Source organism: Siphateles boraxobius, unplaced genomic scaffold (genome assembly GCF_051911475.1).
Source record: "Siphateles boraxobius isolate OS27281-9 unplaced genomic scaffold, OSU_SipBor_1 18, whole genome shotgun sequence".
Lineage (NCBI taxonomy): Eukaryota > Metazoa > Chordata > Actinopteri > Cypriniformes > Leuciscidae > Siphateles > Siphateles boraxobius.
In genome coordinates this window covers 5,317,589-5,337,812 of record NW_027508788.1, presented here as the reverse complement: position 1 = coordinate 5,337,812, position 20,224 = coordinate 5,317,589, and the positions used below count along the sequence as shown (strand labels likewise).

The window sequence follows — 20,224 nt, the reverse complement described above, 5'->3', positions numbered from 1 at the left end:
GTAAGAATACCCACGTCCCAGTGCCCATTCCCACACGCAGACACAGCCCGCCACAGCGCAGGGCTAGCACAAATAAAATCGACTCAGGTCGATTGTGCAAACAATGTAGTGAACCCACAACACTACACAATGCGTGTCCATCGGTTTCTGTAAAAACGAAACCGACACACATTCAGTCAGCACAAGCCGACGGTGTTATAAGTGCAGTGAATGTGCCCGCTGTCCCGCGCCCACATTCCATCACAGACACGCTCATCCCCACGGGGTTTGTCCCGCTTGCTCTCTCTCCACAACCGGTCATAGAGAATTCGAGCGTGACCAGGCTGCCCGCCGTGATCGGAGCGCCTCCCGCCTCGCACGTTGTGAACACAGTGTTTATGTCTCAGCACACCGGAGCTCTGCAACCGCTGCAATGCCGCGGCCAGAGCCCGGATTTCATTCTACCCCTAGCTATTCACGCAGATGCGTGGGCAAAGCAAAGCTGCCCGGGGTATCAGAGTGTGTGTTGAACACTATAAAGAGAGGCTATTCGCTACAGTTCGCTCGACGTCCCCACCGTTACACGGCGCGAGTCGAAACCTTGGTGAATAATTTCTGGTACCGAAGAAAGACGGGGGTCTCAGACCCATTCTAGATCTGCGACAGCTGAACAGAGTGCTTATGAAGCGCCAGTTCAGAATGCTGACAACCAGGAAAATCCTTGCGCAAGTGCGCCAAGGAGACTGGTTTATGTCAATAGATCTGAAGGACGCCTATTTCCAAATATAAATAGCGTCACGTCACAAGCGATTCTTGAGATTCGCCTTCGAGGGCCAGGCTTATCAATACACAGCCCTACCGTTCGGCCTGTCTTTGGCACCCCGTACATTTACGAAGTGCATGGACGCGGCTCCCGCACCCCTGAGACTTCGGGGCGTGCGAGTGTTGAACTACTTGGACGATTGGCTGATTCTAGCTCGATCACATTCAGAGCTCATAGAACACAGGACCACATTGCTCGAGCATCTCGAGAATCTGGGTCTCACAGTCAATTGGGCGAAAGGTTTGCTGTTTCCCAGCCAGAAAATCTCTTTTCTGGGAACAGTGCTGGACTCGCTGTCTATGACAGCACGTCTATCGCCAGAGCGAGAACTGGACATTCAGCGCGCCGCGAAATCCTTCCGCCGCGGCTCTATAGTCCCGCTCAAAAGGTTTCAGAAGATGCTGGGCCTTATGGCTTCGGGCATCATCAGTGCTCCAGCTGGGCTTGCTGGACCGCCCACTGCATTTATGGCTGAAAGTGCGAGTTCCACCCCGGGTATGGACCTCTGGTCTGTTTCGCCTCAGGGTCGACATGAAATGCGCTTCAGCTCTGGAACCTTAGAAAAATAGCCAACTGGTACCAGTCAGGCGTGAGTCTGGGACTCCCTCGAGTGTGACGGTGGTGTCCACGGACGCCTCCACCTCGGGATGGGGAGCGCTGCTCGAGGGCAGACTGTTCTTCGGCCAGTGGTCAGAACGGGAGAAAATCCTGCACATAAACTGTCTAGAAATGCTAGCAGTAGACAACACGCTACGGCGCTTTTGTCCCGAGATAAAAGGCCGCCATGTCTTAGTCCGGTCGGACAACATGTCAGTGGTGGCATACATAAATCACCAGGGTGGCGTCAGGTCCCGAAACCTTTACAGGCTGACGGAACGCCTCCTGGTCTGGGCTAAGCACAACCTGCTTTCACTGAAAGCAGCGCATGTGCCTGGTCGCCTGAATCTGGGACCAGACCGTCTGTCCAGAAACGATGTCCCAGCAGGGGAGTGGTCGCTGCACCCGCAGACGATCCAACTGCTGTGGGACACATTCGGCAGAGCGCAGGTGGACCTGTTCGCGTCCCAAGAAAACGCTCACTGTCCGAAATTTTTCTCCAAGAGCAGGGATGCGCTGGCCCACGTATGGCCCCGCTGCCCCCTCTATGCTTTTCCCCCCGTCTCGCTCCTGCCTCAGGTGCTAGAACGGATCAGGGAAAACGGATGCCCAGTGCTTCTAGTGGCTCCGCTCTGGACAAACCAGAACTGGTTCCCAGTCTTGATGCGGCTCACCAGCACTGCCCCATGGCCGATACCGGTGAGGAGAGACCTCCTCTCTCAGGCAAAGGGCACGATTTGGCATCCTCGCCCAGATTTATGGTCCCTACATGCATGGGCCATCAACGGGTACCCGCTAACCTCCCAGAGGGAGTGTTAAATACAATCACGCAGGCTAGAGCCCCGTCTACTAGACGGCTCTATTTCTCGAAGTGGTCAGTATTCTCTGCCTGGTGTCAAGCTCAGGGCTTTTCACCCGCAGACTGCGGGGTTACGGAAGTGCTCTCCTTCCTTCAGGAGCTGCTGGATAAGGGCAGGACCCCATCCACGCTCAAAGTGTACGTAGCGGCCATAGCGGCGTTTGCAAAACCGACGTCTGGCCAGTCACTGGGGAAAAACGACCTGGTCGTGCGATTCCTCAGGGGAGCTCGGAGGCTGAATCCTCCCACACCCCCCTCAGTCCCTGTCTGGGACCTTTCTACGGTTTTGGAAGCCATGAAAGGTGCCCCATTCGAGCCAATCCATTTGTCAGACATGAAACATCTGTCTCTCAAAACGGTATTCCTTATGGCTCTCGCTTCAGTGAAGCGTGTAGGGGACTTGCAAGCGCTTTCAGTAAGTGCGTCATGCATGGAGTTTGGGCCTAATGACTCGAAAGTCATACTCAAACCAAGGCACGGGTACGTGCCCAAATCTCTCAACACACCGTTCAGGGCCCAGGTTATATCCCTGTGCGCCCTCCCGGCTAGTGATGAGGAGGAGGATGCGAGTCTCCTCTGCCCTGTCAGGGCACTGAGAGCTTATGTGTCCCGCTCGTCGGTCTTCAGACAGACAGAGCAGCTCTTCGTTTTGTTTGGCGGACGCTCCAAGGGACTGGCCGCATTAAAACAGAGCCTATCCAGATGGATAGTTGATGCCATAGTGCTGGCTTACACTTTTAAGGGCAAGCAGTGTCCTTTGGGTGTCAGAGCGCACTCCACAAGAGGTATGGCCTCGTCATTGGTGTGGTCTAGCGGGATCTCCTTGCAAGATATCTGTATGGTGGCAGGCTGGGCCTCGCCGTCTAGATTTATAAGGTTTTATAACCTAGAGGGTTCCCGCCTTACAGACTAAGCTGCTGTCGGTCTAGAATTCAGTATTATCTGTCCCGCTGCGCCGGCGCAGAATACTGAGTCATTGCTTATGCACATTGATCGAGAGAACAGCTCCATGGGTGCTGAATAACCCGTACTGTTACCCAGTTCAGGCTGAACAAGTTCACCCTCTCTGTGTGGAACACTGTTAACATAACTAGCTCTGTAGGATGCTATTTCATGGGGAATGATGCTTGTAGCCTCTCTTCCCCGACTCTCTGTGAGTCTATGGTGATTATGCACTATATGGGCCTCGGGCTACTGCCCTTGGGACTTTAGTGTCGGATCCCAGTACGCACGACGTGTTGCATTGTGTTCCCCATAGCGTAAGATATTACGCAGTACGAGAGATACTCTCGTAAGAGAACGTACTCGGTTACTATCGTAACCTCGGTTCTCTCTAGAGAGGGAACGAATACTGCGTATCTTGCCGTGCATACTACAGCTTGGTTCGCTTCAGCGATGAAAACCAGTTTGTATCAGCCTATCGATCTGTATTTATAGGCCAAGGCCACGCCTATTCTGGCGGGACGTGACGTATATGGGCGCGAAGTGCCCCATTGGGTGTCATGTCTCGCAGGGCCTCTGTCGATAGGCTGCTGCTTTTGCCACAGGTCAGCCAATAGGCACGCAAGCTGACTTGCCTATGTCTGCATGCTGTCGCAAAGTGTTTTACATTGATTAAAAATTAAGGATAATTTTTGGCTTCAATATCTTGTGGAAAAGAGGTTTTCCCCATAGTGTAAGATATTTATCTCTCTAGAGAGAACCGAGGTTACGTTAGTAACCGAGTACGTTTCCGTTACCCTGCACTGTTACCTTCAGCCCGTGGTCGGGCCCTTCGTTTCTACGAGCAGGAGTTTCTCTAGAATAAGAGTCCAGGCATGCTGTGGTCTCCACAGTTCCTCTGTCACCGGCTGGGGCGCCATGTGTTGATCCAGGAACATGTGGTACTTGGTGAAATAACGTTCACCATACAGCAGACATGTTGTCTTGGGTATTAGGATGGGTCAACTGCATTGGCACATCAACTGTCTTGAGTTGCTAGCAGTATGTCTTGAGCTGGGCCGTCTCAAAGGACCACTACATGGCAAGCACGTACTGGTCTGTACGGACAGTACTGCGACCGTTTGAGTACATCAACCATCAAGGGGGTCTACGCTCCCGCCGCATGTTTCTTTTTTTCTTTTTCTTTTTTTTAAATATCTTTATTTTTTTTTATTGTGTACATACAGTATATATCGTTTTTTATATAATGTTTAATTGTATTTTACAGAGTTGTTTACAAGTTCTAGTTCTTTTATTGTTGTAATGTTACCCTTTTCTATAGTGTTCAGCCTAATAACATCTGGCAAAGGGACTACTGATAAAAACTGGCCTTCGGGCTAATTTGGGTACATTTACATTCATGAATGTTGATTAATGTACACTGTCCCTTTTCTAAATAAATAATAATAACATTCAGTAAAAATATGAAGACTAAGAATAATATAATAAATAAATAAATGTTGCAGCTTGTCCACCATCTCCTCCTTTGGCGTTAGAAGCATCCGAGGTCGCTTCGTACCATTCATAACCCAGACGTGCACAATCGTGAAGCTGAAGAGCTCTCACGACAGCCTGTCCTTCCGGGAGAGTGGCAACTCCATCCCCAGGAGGTCCAGTTGATTTGGAGGTGCTTTGGAGATGCACAGGTAGACCTGTTTGCCTCTCCATACACGTCACATTGCCAGTTGACTTACTCCCTGACCGAGTAGATCCTTACCCCAGATTCGCATGTATGCGCTCCCCTATAGTGAGCCTTCTTGCACAGACAAAGTCAGGGAGGACAAGGAGCAGGTCTTTCTAGTTGGGCCGTATATGCTCCTTGCGACAGCCCCTCTCTGGCACATTCCTCTGAGGAAGGATCTACTTCTCAAAGACGGGCACCCGTGTCCAGACCTCTGGAATCTCCATGTCTTGTCCTTTCACGGGATGCAGAGGTTCTAGGTGGACTACCCCAAGCGGTGGTAGCTTGAATCACTTCAGCTTGAGCCCCCCCCCCCCCCCCCTATATGAGGCGCCTCTATGCATTGAAGTGGAACCTATTCGATGAGTGGTGATTTTCCCAATGGGAAGACCCCTGGAGATGCCCGATCGGAACTGTGCTTTCCTTCCTGCAGCATGGGTTGGAGCGAAGGCTGTCTCTCTCCATCCTGAAACTGTATATTACCATGATTACCGCGCATCATGATGCAGTTGAGGGTAAGTCCAAAGCAGTGGTGTAGTCTACATGATATGAACACCATACACCATATACCTACTAGGAAAGGCCAATGATTTCAAGGGCAGGAGCCTACTGCCTTCTGCCATGATGGGGAGGAGCAGGAAACGGTAGACTTCTGCCGTCTGCCCGTATCCAGAGGAGCCGTCACCGTCCACCAGGCGCTGGAGGAGTGTCGAGAGGGGTTGGGGAGCGCTAGCCAGGCTCCCAGACATCGTGCAAGCGGTACCAACGGGACCCCGGACGTACCCGGGGTGGGGCAGCGAGGTGGAACACAGGGACTCGACTCGGGAGGCACTAGGGCGGCCCGAAGTGGAGACTGAGTGTACTGTGCAACACTTACCTGGATCCAGGGTGGGACAGAGGGTGCGTGGGATGTCGTGATGTCGTCCTCAAGTTGCACACTGCTGCCCGCTGGTGATGAAAGAGGGGGATGGGAGTGGCAAGGTATGGAAGAAAGTGTGGCAAGAGTGACAAGGCACGCTCACTGCCATCCCTCTTGTGACCCAGAAATAAAGGAAATTGCTCTTTTATTGAAAATGTGGGTACTGCTGAACTCCGAAGAGTCAGTGGCGGGTTAACAGAAACAAACTGAACTGAAATAATTCTCCACCCGGCCCTCCTCCGGGTGAGGGAGTGGTGCACTCACCATCTCCCAGAGAGCAACTCCTTCCATCGCTGGGTCGCCCATCTCAGGGCCGCTTGCCCTTGCGCTAACTACCTGTTTTGGTGGGGACCTGGACAGGCTGGGTGCTCCTCTTGTGTCTGGTCGCCTGCTGGCCACAACAGCTATAGAGGCATTAGAAAAGATAATAACAAAAGATATTAACAAAAAATATATAAATGTGAAAGCTATATCGAGTTTCTTATATATCTGCAGTCTGAAAAGAGTAGTTCTTGAGCAGAACAAATTCATTGCTATGTTTGTAAAATCAATGGAATAGAAAATAACCAACCCAGACAGGGATTTAATCAAACCCATGATCAAAACAACACCGAAAGCTATGTGACTCCTCGTCCTGCCTTGTACTAGCCTCTGTCTGCTTCTGGGCTGTGAAAAACTGCTGGGCAAAGTTTTCCACAGCGTCGCCAAAGAGGCCGGGCTGAATAAGCCTTATCCACAAGAGAGGATGAGACCTTACACGCCCGAGAGAGGAGACGCGGATTACCCCGCCAAGAGGTAGAGGCCTTGGGACACAGCTGCATTACCACAGTCCACTCCACTGGGGGGAGCTCCACGTAGCCCTTAGCTGCTCCGCCATTGAGGGTAGTGAGGGAGGAAAGGACCAATTTCCGGCAGAACAAGGTGATCTAGTAATCTCATAATGCACTTCTGGAAAGAAAGGCACTGGGGTGGGGTGCTGAGAACCAGCACGGGCTGCCCCGAGATACCAATCGTCCAGCCGCGAGGTTCGGGACACGGTGGAGGGTTCCATTCGAGCCCGACACTCGCAGCAACACATTCATCCCCTGAGGACATTAGCTCTCCCTCCGATGCAGCAACCGACATTAGATCATTCGGTGGAGCCTCAAAAGAAACGACTGGCACCCCCAGAGAAGGGTCGGCGCTCTCTCTTGGAAGCTCCACGGTTTGGGGCGTAACAGAGGAATGAGGGGCCCCCGCCGTGGGAACATCAGTCATCCATGAACATTATCTCAGCGTGCCTATAGCCCAAGCATGTGATACAGCGATCATGACTTTCAGCCGGAGTCAGACATCGACCGCATCCAGAAACACACGTTCTCAATGACATCTTGAAAAAGAGGCAAGGTCAGACCGTGTTTAGCTCTTTTATAGTGTTGCTCTCTTTGGTGCCTAAGCGCACAGAGAGATGACCGCGGCAACAAAACATGGGCGTGCAAGCCAGTGTGATCACTCACTCTTTGGGAAACGCAACACCGAGACCCACAGCTAAATAAACAGCAACCCTGCGGGGCACAGCAGATGTTGCAAATTATCGCATGCCAATGTGGATTGGCTTGTTTAGTTTACACTCGAAGTGGATTGGTCTTTCAAGCAAGATCCCCATTCTGTTAGATCATCTCTGATGTATGTCGAGAGTGACTAACTGAAGGGAAACTAACTTATTCAGCTAGAAAAAAATTAATTAGAGAGGAGCATTTTGATAAATATATGCACTATATTGCATATTCATTGTATTTCTACTTAATCTGTAGGCTACTTCAGTATTTTAATGTATGTTTGAATGGATCCTTCATGACAGCCATCATATGGTTACATAAAAAAAAACAGTAGCCATGCCCAGCCCTTTTGCCCATTACAACACAACTGCTTGTGCTATGCTATTTATAGTCAGGCAGTTATTATAATCTTCTATATTATTGTGTGCTATTGTGGCATGCTTTGTGACACACACACAAACCAGCCACTGGGATTCTGTTTGATGGTACATAAAATGTGATGCTCTGACCTCTGTGCCTTTAACAACCCATGTGAGGGAAGTGTATACTGTAGGTTTGCAGTTACAAGGATCGTTGCAGTATTGCAGTGTTACTCTATTCAGTATTCTATAACGGCATCTGGGGTTATACACTTTTGAAAATGTCTAATTTTAATGAATCATCTAACCTCACTCAGACTCTGTTGGTGTCAGATCAAAATGCACCAATGAAGGCGTTTTTGCTTGTGACCCCATGTGTCATTTTCCTCTATGTCAATGGGGTCATGCTCTTCACTTTGAGGAAAAAGACTGTTTTTCAGGAGACATGCCGTTATATTCTCTTTGGTCACATGCTTTGGGTCGATACACTGAATCTCATTATGAGTGTAGTGTTGTTTATGTGTGCTATCAGTAGGATTTTAATTATGAAAAATGTCTGTCTTGTACTTCTCATGGCTGCAACAGTTCTCTATCATGTCTCTAACTTAAATCTGGCTTTGATGTCACTGGAGAGGTATGTGGCCATCTGCATCCCTCTCAGACATGCAGAAATCACAGATTTTGAAAGAACTCACATAGCTTTCGGTGTTGTTTTGATCATGGGTTTGATTAAGTCCCTGTCTGAGTTGATTATTTTCTATGCCATTGATTCTACAAACATAGCAATGAATTTGTTCTGCTCAAGAACTACTCTTTTCAGACTGCAGATATATAAGAAACTCGATATAGCTTTCATGTGTATATTTTTTTTGTTAGTATGTTTTGTTATTATCTTTTCTTATACCTCTATAGCTGTTGTGGCCAAAACAGCCTCCTGTGATAAAATGTCAGCCAAAAAAGCAAACAAGACTGTTTTGTTGCATCTAATACAGCTGGGGCTTGGGGCATCATCCATTTTAGTTGGAGTTATCCAAGAAGCTATTTATGTTTATACTGACTATATGACTTCAATGAATGTGATGTATTTTTGCTTTATAGTGTTTATAATTTTCCCTAAATGTCTAAGTCCTCTTATATATGGCATGAGAGACCAGGCCTTTAGCTCTTTATTTAAATACTACTTCACATTCGGTAAAGGTAAAGTTAAAGTTAAACCAGTTATAATAGAGCAAAACGTTTAGAAGCAATGGTTAAAAAATTTGCACTTAAAATGGTACCATTTTACAATTTTACAATTTAAATAAATTGGATGTGTTCATGGACATTGAGAAAATAATATGAGAAAAAAATGTTTTGTAATTTGTTGTAAAGATATAAGTTGAATCAGACTAAAATCGCATTTTGACATGTTATAACCTTTTTGACAATCTTTGCATTATTTTCCCATAGTTAAATGTGCCCGTATGGCAAAAATGTTTTGTAATTGCTATTTTTTTGTAAAGGACTATGTTTTTACACTCTTTCTGGTTATGTGCTGAATATTATAACAGTTGTCATTTAGATTTTAGTCATTTTGTACTGTTTTGGACATAACATCTAAATGAACTGCCTGTTCATTCACTGATTCACTTGTTTTTAAAATGAGGGGGGAAAAACGTGAGGAACAAAACAAAGTGTTTATCTGGAACGAAATCTTTCTCTTTTTGTCTTTTTGTTATTTGCCATTCTAAATCACTGACAGATTGTTTTTGCAGGAGATCTTATTTAATGTTTGACACCCATGATGAGACTAATATATTCAACATGTTAGTACTCCTAAAATGACCCTTAAGAAACCCTGTTTGTCAAACATCACATTAACAAAACATGGACAAAAGAAGCCAAGGTAGGAATATTTACCATTAAAGGCAAAGCAAAGGATTTAAACAAGACTCAATAGCAGTGTCCAACCACGTTGCAACTGAACAACTATTTTATTCCATAAATGTGATGTATTTTGGATTTATGCATTAGAGGTAAACCATTACCTATAGCTGCATCCTAATTCAAAGGTCTCATCCTTCACAGGCTGCATTTAAAGGCGGAGTGTCATTGCGGTGCAACGAAGGCTGTTCAATTTCGAAAGTTTTGAACAGATTTTTTATGTTCCTTTTTTTTATGTGAATAACATTGGCACAAATGTTAGGTAAGATCTAGTATTGCAAAATAAATCATGATGACATTTAAAAGATTACACCAAATTCAAACAACATCATTATATTTCCCTTCTGTGAGTTTTTAGAGAAGGATGTGCGTCTTTCGTGACTTGAAAGCTCTCGAGTATCACGACAAACACCCCCACTGGAACTCCCCTGCACTTCAAAGTTAGTGATCGCATTAATTATTTACATTGACTTTTCAGACTGACAAACATGTTTTTCTTTATATGATTGTTTGGGAATAGGTGTTTCCATAAAGAATAACAGAGACAACTGAAGGTTCACTAAAAGTCTTCAGGGCCTGAATCCTTCACAAACACAAACACTTTTCTTAATGAGAGGTTAGTCTTTCAGGAACCTTGAGTCTTCAGCACTCATCATCAATAGAAATGACATCTGGACAAGACTCGCTCATATGTAAGGCCTATCTTTTGGAAATCAATTTGATAACTCCATGAACAAAACACATTTGAAAACATATGTTTGCCTTCAGCGTTGAATCAAACTTAACTAAAACTTAAAAAACTTAACAAAATTAACTAAAACTAAAACTTTAAATGTATTATTATATACTTATATCCTATATATATATATATATATATATATATATATATATATATATATAATCACTTGAAATAACTCCCTTTGTCCCTTTGGTCTTTATTTCATTAGATAGGCCTAAAAATAATGACCTAATTATCTGAAGCCTAATTAAAACTGTACATAGAAACAGGATAAAAAAGAAAAAAGATAAACAACATTTTGTCATGTCAATGTTATTCGGGTCATATGAGAGGGTTGATAAGGTTACAATGATCAAACCAGAAAAGCCATAGGCTCTACAGTAGCCTAAAACAGGATCAAGCTCATATAGGCCTAAATGTCATGGCGTTTTGTTTAGCTATGGTGAAAGAGGTGTGAACTGCAGAACTGCAGAACTGGTTGTGACGGTTATGACTGCCAAAGAGATAGAGAAAATGAAACTAAATGGGCTAAAATAGGCATATAGGCTAGATCAGGGGTTTTCAAACTTTTTGTGTGTGTGGACCACTATTTGTAATCAAGAATTTTCGCGTACCACCTCATAATACACATAATAAAATATGCCTACACACAGTCCTACCTGAATTAATCCGCACCTCTAAATAGGCTTACTAGCACTAAAACTGTAACTGGTCATCACATCAGTACAACAGCTTTTTAAAAGAAAGTTAACTGCACACAACGGCTGCCACATATTTAATTTATTTATTTACTCAAGCGCCCGAGGGCATAATCAGGTTCATTTCAGGGATGCAAACATGTATGGTTAAAAAAGAGAGAGGTAATCGAAGCCCTTTACCACGGCAAATATCCAGATACTTACATTGCCGCCAACCCCTGCCACCCCTATAGGCACATATAGTAAAATGAAATTCAAATAAAGTTTTGACAGAAAAGGTTTTATAAAAAGATAAACCAAGCATATTTCAGCCTTTAAATAATTTTTCACAAAAAAGGTTTTATAAAAAGATAAACCTCACATATTTCAGCCTTTAAATATTTTTTATAAAAAGAATGAGTCAAAAAAAAGATTAATTACTTGACATTTACATTGATGCACATTAGCAATCTTTTATTATTAATAGTAAAATTCGGTCCGATTTCCCATGCTGTCTGTCGTCGCTATGCGCGCTCTCCACAACGACAAAGAAGTTTTAGTAGCTAATAGATTTCCACCATCGAAAAACGCTTGCTGTAGCTCTGCTACAAGATTTATTTACGGAGAAGAGAAAAACACCCGTGCACGTGCACTGTGCACATTGTTCATGTTGACTGAGCTTTCAATGTTTACGGAAAGGATTAAGCTGATTGGTTTGTTCTTGTCACATGAACTGCGGTGCATTTGTGGCATTATGAAAAGTTGCGGTGTTTTCATCTCGCTGCACCTTGAAAAAATGAGCGCGTCGCTTCAATTATGAGCGCGCTTGCCGTGCTCCTACATGAAATAACGAACTTGAGAGTGCAAAAGACACGATATGTGAACGGCCCCTTGACGAGCTACCTCCAATCAGGCCATGAGCTACTGGTAGCTCGCGAGCGACGTGTTGGAGACCCCAGTAAAAGATACAGCAAGAAGAAACACTAGTGGTTCACGCTTGCGCGCATACTGCTGTTTTGGCGCCCAGTGTTCTGATTTGCTTATTTCCTATTTACTTGTTTGGTGGAGGCAATCCAGAATTACTGTTGGTGAAATTATAATCAGACAAATATTTAATATAATGGCAAAATATTTGCCTCTGCCTCTTTTCTCTTCAGAGAACCTGTTCTTATCCACCGATCCGAAATAGGCCACTAGCCTATTTTAGCAATCACACAATAATTTGACAATTTAATTTAAATTTTATATCAATATAGGCCTACATATTCTTTTTACTTTTTTTATGGGAATTTCCTGGTAAAATGAAAGTAAAAAAATATTATTTTGTATTTTATTTTGCCTTTCCACGGACCACCTGCAGTACCCTCACGGACCGGTCCGCGGACCACAGTTTGGGAACCACTGGGCTAAATCACTATCAGATATTGGTTCTTGTATAATGGTTATGTAGAAATGGTAAACTAATAGGTTTAAAAATTGACAAACCATTTAATAACGAGGCTGGCAGAAAATTTGTGTATAAAGAGCGTCATTTGCTAAGGATTCGGTCATCTAAAACGTGTATAAAGTGCGTCATTCGCTAAGGTTTCGGACAGTCATCTTAAATATTCACAAGGCTTGCAATGCCATGGATCTCAGGGTGCAATTCTCTGTCAACACCGACAGAGGGAGATCGCCATCCTTCAATCTCAACACGAATGGCGGCGTACAGAAGGAAATTGTTCGCTGTTGGACTGAGGTTATATATTGTTTTTAGCTGTCTCATTCTTCAAGATCGTTTAATTTCATGAAACGTAGTCTTAGTGTATTTGTGTTTTCTGTACAATCATCAATAATGGAACAGCAGTTGCCGTTACATAAACATAGCGCTATGCTGTGTAAATTCGATCAGATGTTTTGGCTGGTGTAACGTTAGTAACGTTAGCTTGCTGGACATATTTCTTATTTTAACTTTCTAAGATCTATTATTTAATGGCTTACTTTCCGTTTTATTTTAGCCTGACGTGTTCTAACCGTCGTGTATACGAAGTGTTGTCCTTGAATTGACCGTCCTGACATGAACTTTGCCATTGTGTTTTGTGTAGCTGTGCAGTTTCCTTGATGAACAGAAGCTCCTGTCACAGCAGCCCCAGACTGGCTCTTCTGCCCACACTCATCAGGAAGAACTGGAAGACGCTGAGTGTCACAGGTGCTCTGTGTGCTGTTCCCTTCATCCAGGTCTGCACCATCACAATGTGACTGGAACATTCAGTGTGTGATTGTTGTGGCTGCTAATATTTAATAAACACGTACAGAGTTCAGAAGATGTCGTAATTTCTGACATTTCTTCACAGTTGTTTCACTCAGATAATATGTCACAATAAGAAACAACGATTGAAACATAATTGGGGTCGAGATGTGTGTTTAGTTGCTCAAACTCTCGAGTTTTATTCCGTTTTCCAACTGTACATTGGCTAAGAATGAAATGGCTAAAATGTATTTACACCTCAATCCATCAGCGCTCGGATCCGCTTTCATGGTGCTGTCCAGTGTCGCGAGACAAATAAGCAACCGGGCCCGTGAAAACAAGCCCAAAACAATCGACTTTTTCTCATAGACAGTAAAATAGCTTTTTTTACGGAGCCCCCTAGGTTCCGGGAATAGAAAAATAAATAAACTTTGTGCACGGTTTTACAATCCGTGTGGACGGATAGTTTTAAACTGTGGGTACAGATTGTCAATTTACATCCATGTGGACAGATTGGTAAACTGTGGACACGGTACAGTTTATTTTTCTTCAGTAATGAAGCTTGCTGTCCGTCTAGTGAAAAATGTTGGTACTGCGGCCAAATAAAATCTAACTTGAAAGCTAATTTTTGAGATGTCAACCTAAAATTTGGAACACAACTTCTTCAGATTTTTGGCTTACATTTTCTTGCAGTTTTAGAGTAAAATATATTTTGTAATGTATATATATTTAATATAAAATATAAATAATGATATTTTTACATTGTTCATTTTCATAAACTCAAACTTGTAAAACTTTTTTTCTGTTTCACTTTCATTATTTCATAATACTTCACTTCAACAATAATCTGGCAAATGTCTTCTTTAAAACAAGACCAACCATAGGTCTTGAATTCAATGGTCTTGAGGTCATAGCATTCTTGAATTACAACCATTTAAGTTTGGATAGGGATTTTCATGTCTATGCGAAAAAAGGGGGAGTGACAGTTAAAGGGTTAAACGATATTAAACTATAATATCTATATTTATAATATCTAAAATATAATTAATATATAAAAAATCTCCTACAGTCCAGTCACCATCAGTCGCGACGGTCGCGACTCGCACGTATTTTCATTTAACCCTCTGGGGTCCTTCGGTCCAAATGGACCCGACCCATTTAAAAAATTTTTTTTTTAAATCATAGCTTTATCCGAATGGTCTGAAATTTGGTGACTTTTTTGGTACTTCGTATATGAACACCCCAAAAAAATGGGGACAGGATTTGAATAATCTAAGCGGTTGTAAAAAAAATTGTCACACTCAGGACCTTCGGGTCCAAATGGACCCGCATAGGAAATGAATGATAAATTCGCAAAAATGTGAAAATACCGAGTTTTTTTGTGCGTACAATTTACAAATCAACCACAATCCAGAAAAAAAGCACAGAACAGTGAAGGGGTGAATCTATAAAACATCAAGAGTGCAAAACAGACACATACACACACACACACACACACACACACACACACACACACACACACACACACACACACACTTTTATACATTACCAAACTAATAAATTCAGATTACATATGTTTTGCATTTTTAAAATGCTCAGTTTGTCCACCAGATGGCATCCATCTCATTTCAAAAATTGCTTTCATGAGGTCTAGGCTTGACTATAAAATGAAATACAGCTTTAACAAAAATAAATAAATATATATTTTTTTTAAATAATTTTCTATAATATTCAATGGGGGGAAAACTGGGGGGAAATGGGTCATATTTATTGCATAAATATTAATTATAAATCATAAAACTCTCAAAACACCAAAAAAGAAAAGAAAAAATATAAAAAACAAGTAAAAAAAGATTGCTCTGCTCTGCCTCTGATTGGCTATCGGGATCAGAGCTAATTAGAAGCAGGATGTGGGTGGGAAAAAACTCTGTGTATGCGGGGGGTCAGAGGGAACAGGCAAGACAAACTCCTACGTTTAAATAACATATAGAAAATATCTGCTTGACAACGAGCTGGGAACAAGCCCAAATAAGCAACTGAAACAAGCCCAAAAAACCGCGACTACCAATATTTGTAAGCGACTTTACAGAAAAACAAGCCCAAAGTCGCTTATAATAAGCTGACTTGGCAACACTGGTGCTGTCAAGTACGACTTGCAGTCTGTGAGGTAAACTAAACGCTATTGGCTATTTGAAAGGGGGAGGAGCCAATCAATGAGTGGAAATTACATAAAGTATCATTCAAAGCTGAGCGTTCCAAGGCACTTCAGTGGGCCTTTAATATGAAAATTGACAATATTAGAGCAAATGTAAAGCTGGCTTGATATTTCATCTGGATAAAACAGCATGAAACATCTACAAAAAACAACTTTAGTCGTGCACATCTGCACAGGTCATAAATTTATTAATAGTGGCCTACCAAGGTGAAGGCTCATGAATATTAATCAGATGGCATGAATGAATGGCTAGGAAGATGACCTAGTAATGTCAAAACATCTAATTAATATTTATAAGCTCAGTCTTCACCATATAATGACATTACAGTCTGCCATTAAAACTTCTTTAGTGTTATTTTTTACTAAATTGGTATCTGAAAAACCTCTCACTCTGCTCACTCTTGTTTAGAAACCAGAAGGTCTGTCTAATGAAGATCTGGTAAGGAGAGCATCATCTCTGGTCACTGACAGTGCTAATACTTTCCTCTCACAAACTACTTTAGCGCTGATCGACTCCCTCACAGGTTATGTTAAGGTAATCACAACTATTTGAACAGTGGATTGATGCTTTTGTTTTCATGATTAATACATGTTTGCAAAAACAGCATCCAACATACTTGTCTTGTTTAGGCTATAAACAGTCTTGTGACATTACACAAGCGCTATGTGGCTTCCATCAGCAAACTTACTCCTACGGAGGAGAATGCCATCTGGCAGGTCATCCTTGGCCACCGTCAGGAGGTAATGACTTGTAAAAACACATGTAATGTTCACATTTAATGAGTTAATGGTCACAAGCTTTCAAATTAGATTTATCCTTACAGTAATAAATTGAAGTTGTTTTTTCTGACATTATGGTATAAATAAATTGTTAATATACCATATTTTTAATGAAATTGATTGCAAAGTTTTTGTTTATTTACTTAGGTAATTGACAGGAGAAAGGATTACAAACGATTTGAATCCTGCTGGATGACTGCCATCAATCTCTCAGAGCTGGTAGCAGAGGCAGCTTTCAATGCAGGTAGTGCTCATTTTCTGGAGTAAATGTTTAAAGGGTTAGTTCACCCCAAAAAAATAAAATTCTGTCATGATTTACTCACCCTCAAGTCATTCCAGATTTGGAACGACATGAGGGTGAGTAATTAAAGGTGCAATGTGTAAAAAATTTGAGTATCTATTAACAGAAATGCAATATGACATCCATAACTATGTGTTCAGTGGTGTATAAAGAACTTACTTAATAAACCGTAATGTTTTTATTACCTTAGAATGAGGCATTTATATCTACATAGGCGCGGGAATCCCCTTCTATGAAGGTCGACATATTGTGACGTCATGTTTCTACCGTAGCCGACAGCGAACAAACAGCGTTACAGAGCGCGTTTCGTCACTACCTTGAAAGAGAAGCCGCAGAAAGCTAGAAGCTGGCCATAAACACCGTGATTAATGACTTTTCCCTTGTCAGTGGTGTAAAATATGTAGTTGGATTGTTTCATGTAACTTAATTCTTCTCCCTCGCTGTGTTATGGCTTTGCTATGTGGGGATAAATGTGCTGGTTACGTTCGTGAGACAGCTGATTAGTACTCTTGTCATTGACCGTAAAACAGTTACAGGAATCTCCAACCCGTCGATCTTGGAAGCATTTTAAGTCGATCGAGTTTCCAAAATCAGAGAAAAAAAGCCTATTGTGTGTGGTAAATGGTGTCTAGGGGATGCGGAGGCGCGCGCTGTTACAATCACGTTATTTTTGCCGCACGCACCTTTGGGCTCATGCGGACGCGTCCAGTATAAACAAGGCTTAACGCTTTAACCAGCTCAGCCACAGTAACAGCTCATATTAGCCAGCTAAACTTTTACTACCCTGTTAGAAAAATATATAGTTGCATAGTTTCATGTGGTTCTTCTCCCTCGCTGTATTATGGGTTTTCTATGTGGGGAGAAATGTGCTGGTTACGTTCGTGAGACAATCAACTAATTACTATTATTATATTACGTATTAAGACCCTTGATCCTCACCTGACTATGGCTTTGTAAACTTTATCCATGATGTGGTTTATAATGGACTGTGGTACAGAAACTTGGTTTACTCTGGCTATTCTCTGCCGTCTCAGACGACGGTGTTTGTCCCGTTTTCGCAACGGTAGCTTCTTCGAAAGGGAGGGGTGAGCGGTGGGCTGAGCTCTTAGTGTAAACTCGCAACCGAACCGCTAGATGTCGCTAAAAGTCACACACTGCACCTTTAATGACCGAATTTTCATTTTTGGGTGAACTGTCCCTTTAAGGCTATTAAGTTAACACTGCTTTACACAACCTTTTTTGTTAACAATTTTTTATGAACATCAGAATGTTTGGGTAATATTTAAATGAATAAAAAAATACAACTATGTTGTTGTAGTATTGTATATAATATATATTTTATATTTGATATTATATTATATTTGATATATATATATATATATATATACATTAATTTATACCACCAAAATAAATTTAAATCAAGTAAAAAAATAGCTATTTAAGGTACCAATTGCAATTATAAAATACAATTACATGAGACAAATAAATATTTACTATTTTAATATATTTTATAATGTCATATATTCCTGTGCTGACAGCTGAATTTTTAGCAGCCATTACTCCAGTCATGATCCTTCTGAAATTATTTTAATATGCTGTTTTATATTATTATTTTTTATTATTATATTATATAAAAATGTGTATGTTTGCTGTATTTGGTCATCCTTTTAATACCATTTTTACCTTCACTTGTGCATTTTACATTGACTTTTTAAAATACGGATTTTAAAAACGGAAGCACAGAAGAAAACTCGTCTCGAGTTTAACATCAATCAATCAATGACGCGTTCGGTCACAGTGAGCTGCGTTACACACGGGATTGAAGTGGTGGCTACAAAAAAGAAAGCTCTAGTGTTCATTTTGGTCATGGCTTGTCTTGAAAAATGATGACAGTTTGATGGCCGTTGTAAGAGAAGTCACACTGCAGGACTATGAGTCAAATCTTCTTACACGACTGTCAGTTAACATGTCAAACTAATGATCAGAGACTTCAGATTTTAGCCTAGGTTTAGAGGAATCTTTTAGAATTTGCAAAATTTGTCCTAGACAGCCAAATCGTGACCAAAATCGTACCGTGTGAGCCCAGCTTTAGTGTAAAGACTCATTGACATCTGTCACCTACTGCCACTTGGTGGTCATTTGTTGGATTGCGCTTTTAGCCACATGTTGTTAAAGCCTAATCCTGTTTGTTCTTTCCAGGGGCTGACCAAGCTTCTGTGACAGCACAGAGCAGTCTGCAGGTCGCACAGTCCCAGGCGGAACATTTTCGGCAGCTGTTGCTGGAGGCTGAGAGACAACTCAAAGACTCTAAAGCTGAGAACAGTGAAAGGCTTCAAAACCTCAGCCCCGGAATGGAGGGTGAGGACATCCCAGATGCATATCTACGAGAGGACTAGTCAAATCAAGACCTTAAGCACAGCTTTAAAGTATCTTGGACACTCTGATACAAAGACCTCTACCATTATTGAAGCATAGAATTGTATTTGTACTTGATTAATACTCCCATCTGCAAGTTATTTATTTGTGTTTACAAGTGGCTAAGGACAAATGCTGAGTAGTGTGTTACAAATCTGTGATGCAACTAAGTGAATTTATATAAATTAATATAAGTATTAAATACAAACTATGAGGGTAAGAAATGGGACTTGATAGATAAAGACTACTTTCCAGATCAGGTGCTTCACATTTGTTAGTAATTGATAAGTGCAATTACAGTTTAATTGAATTTAAAATAGAAACTAGTTTTAGATTTACAAACAGCTTTTTTGTAAATTTGATTAAAAAATCTCTCTTTTTACTGCATGCACAATGGTAATATCTACAATTACAGTCATATTCTATCCATGTGATTTCTTAATAATTCTTAAAATAAACAGTGGCAATTATTTGTTTTGTGTGAATTTCTGTCTGTATGTTTCTTATGTGATGTTTTTATAGGCTTTTATCTTTTTTAACCTTCTATTAAAATAGACCTTCCAGACCTAAATTTGTAATAGCACTAAAATATATTCACTTCTTTGTCTTGTTTGTGCCTTTAATTTTATCTTGCCACTCTCAACAAAAACGGTAATGAATCTATTATGTTTTTCACAGTCCACCATCCAAACACTTGTATTTAACTCCACCTGTTGTTTCCAGTGTTGTGGGCTGAAGGGCTCATTACAGCACATCCATCATGTCAGTTAACATGTAGATTTAAGGTCTGACAATTTTTTTTTGTTTTTTTTGTTTTTTGGGTATGTCTGGTTTTCTCTTTTTGAGAAGGGAGTATCTTCCCGAGAGTAACGGCCAGAAGGAGGCAATATAGGACAATATTCAGTTGACATGGTCTTCTCATCTTAATGGATGTAACACCTGTCTGTGGCATGTAGCGGTGTTAACCTCATATATGTTCCGGTATTGATTGATTGATTGGTTGATTTCAAAGACTGACTGACTGATTAGTTGGTTGGTTGGTTAGAGAAGAGACCATTTTGGGTAAAAAATATTCAAGAACTTATGGAAACAACTTTTCGTAATAATGTTTATTTTAAGTCAGTTCTTTCTGCTATCAATTTATGAACATTATACTTTTTTAATGCGATTTGTGAAGACATCTCTTCTGACCTAAATTTGCAAAATCATTA

General features: G+C 41.8%; 2 protein-coding genes across 2 annotated transcripts; both read left to right on the top strand.

Annotated features, from left to right (window-relative positions):
- The first annotated feature begins 8,017 nt into the window (after positions 1-8,017).
- On the top strand, positions 8,018-8,977 carry LOC143740692 (odorant receptor 131-2-like). Its single transcript, XM_077232692.1, has one exon. The coding sequence runs from the start codon at positions 8,018-8,020 to the stop codon at positions 8,975-8,977; it is 960 nt and encodes a 319-aa protein (XP_077088807.1).
- A 3,723-nt stretch (positions 8,978-12,700) lies between these two features.
- On the top strand, positions 12,701-19,483 carry diablob (diablo, IAP-binding mitochondrial protein b). The gene is made up of 6 exons (XM_077233010.1): positions 12,701-12,813; positions 13,160-13,292; positions 15,927-16,052; positions 16,148-16,258; positions 16,445-16,541; positions 18,798-19,483. The coding sequence occupies exons 1-6, from the start codon at positions 12,773-12,775 to the stop codon at positions 18,992-18,994; spliced, it is 705 nt and encodes a 234-aa protein (XP_077089125.1). The 5' UTR covers positions 12,701-12,772; the 3' UTR covers positions 18,995-19,483.
- The last annotated feature ends 741 nt before the right edge of the window (positions 19,484-20,224 follow it).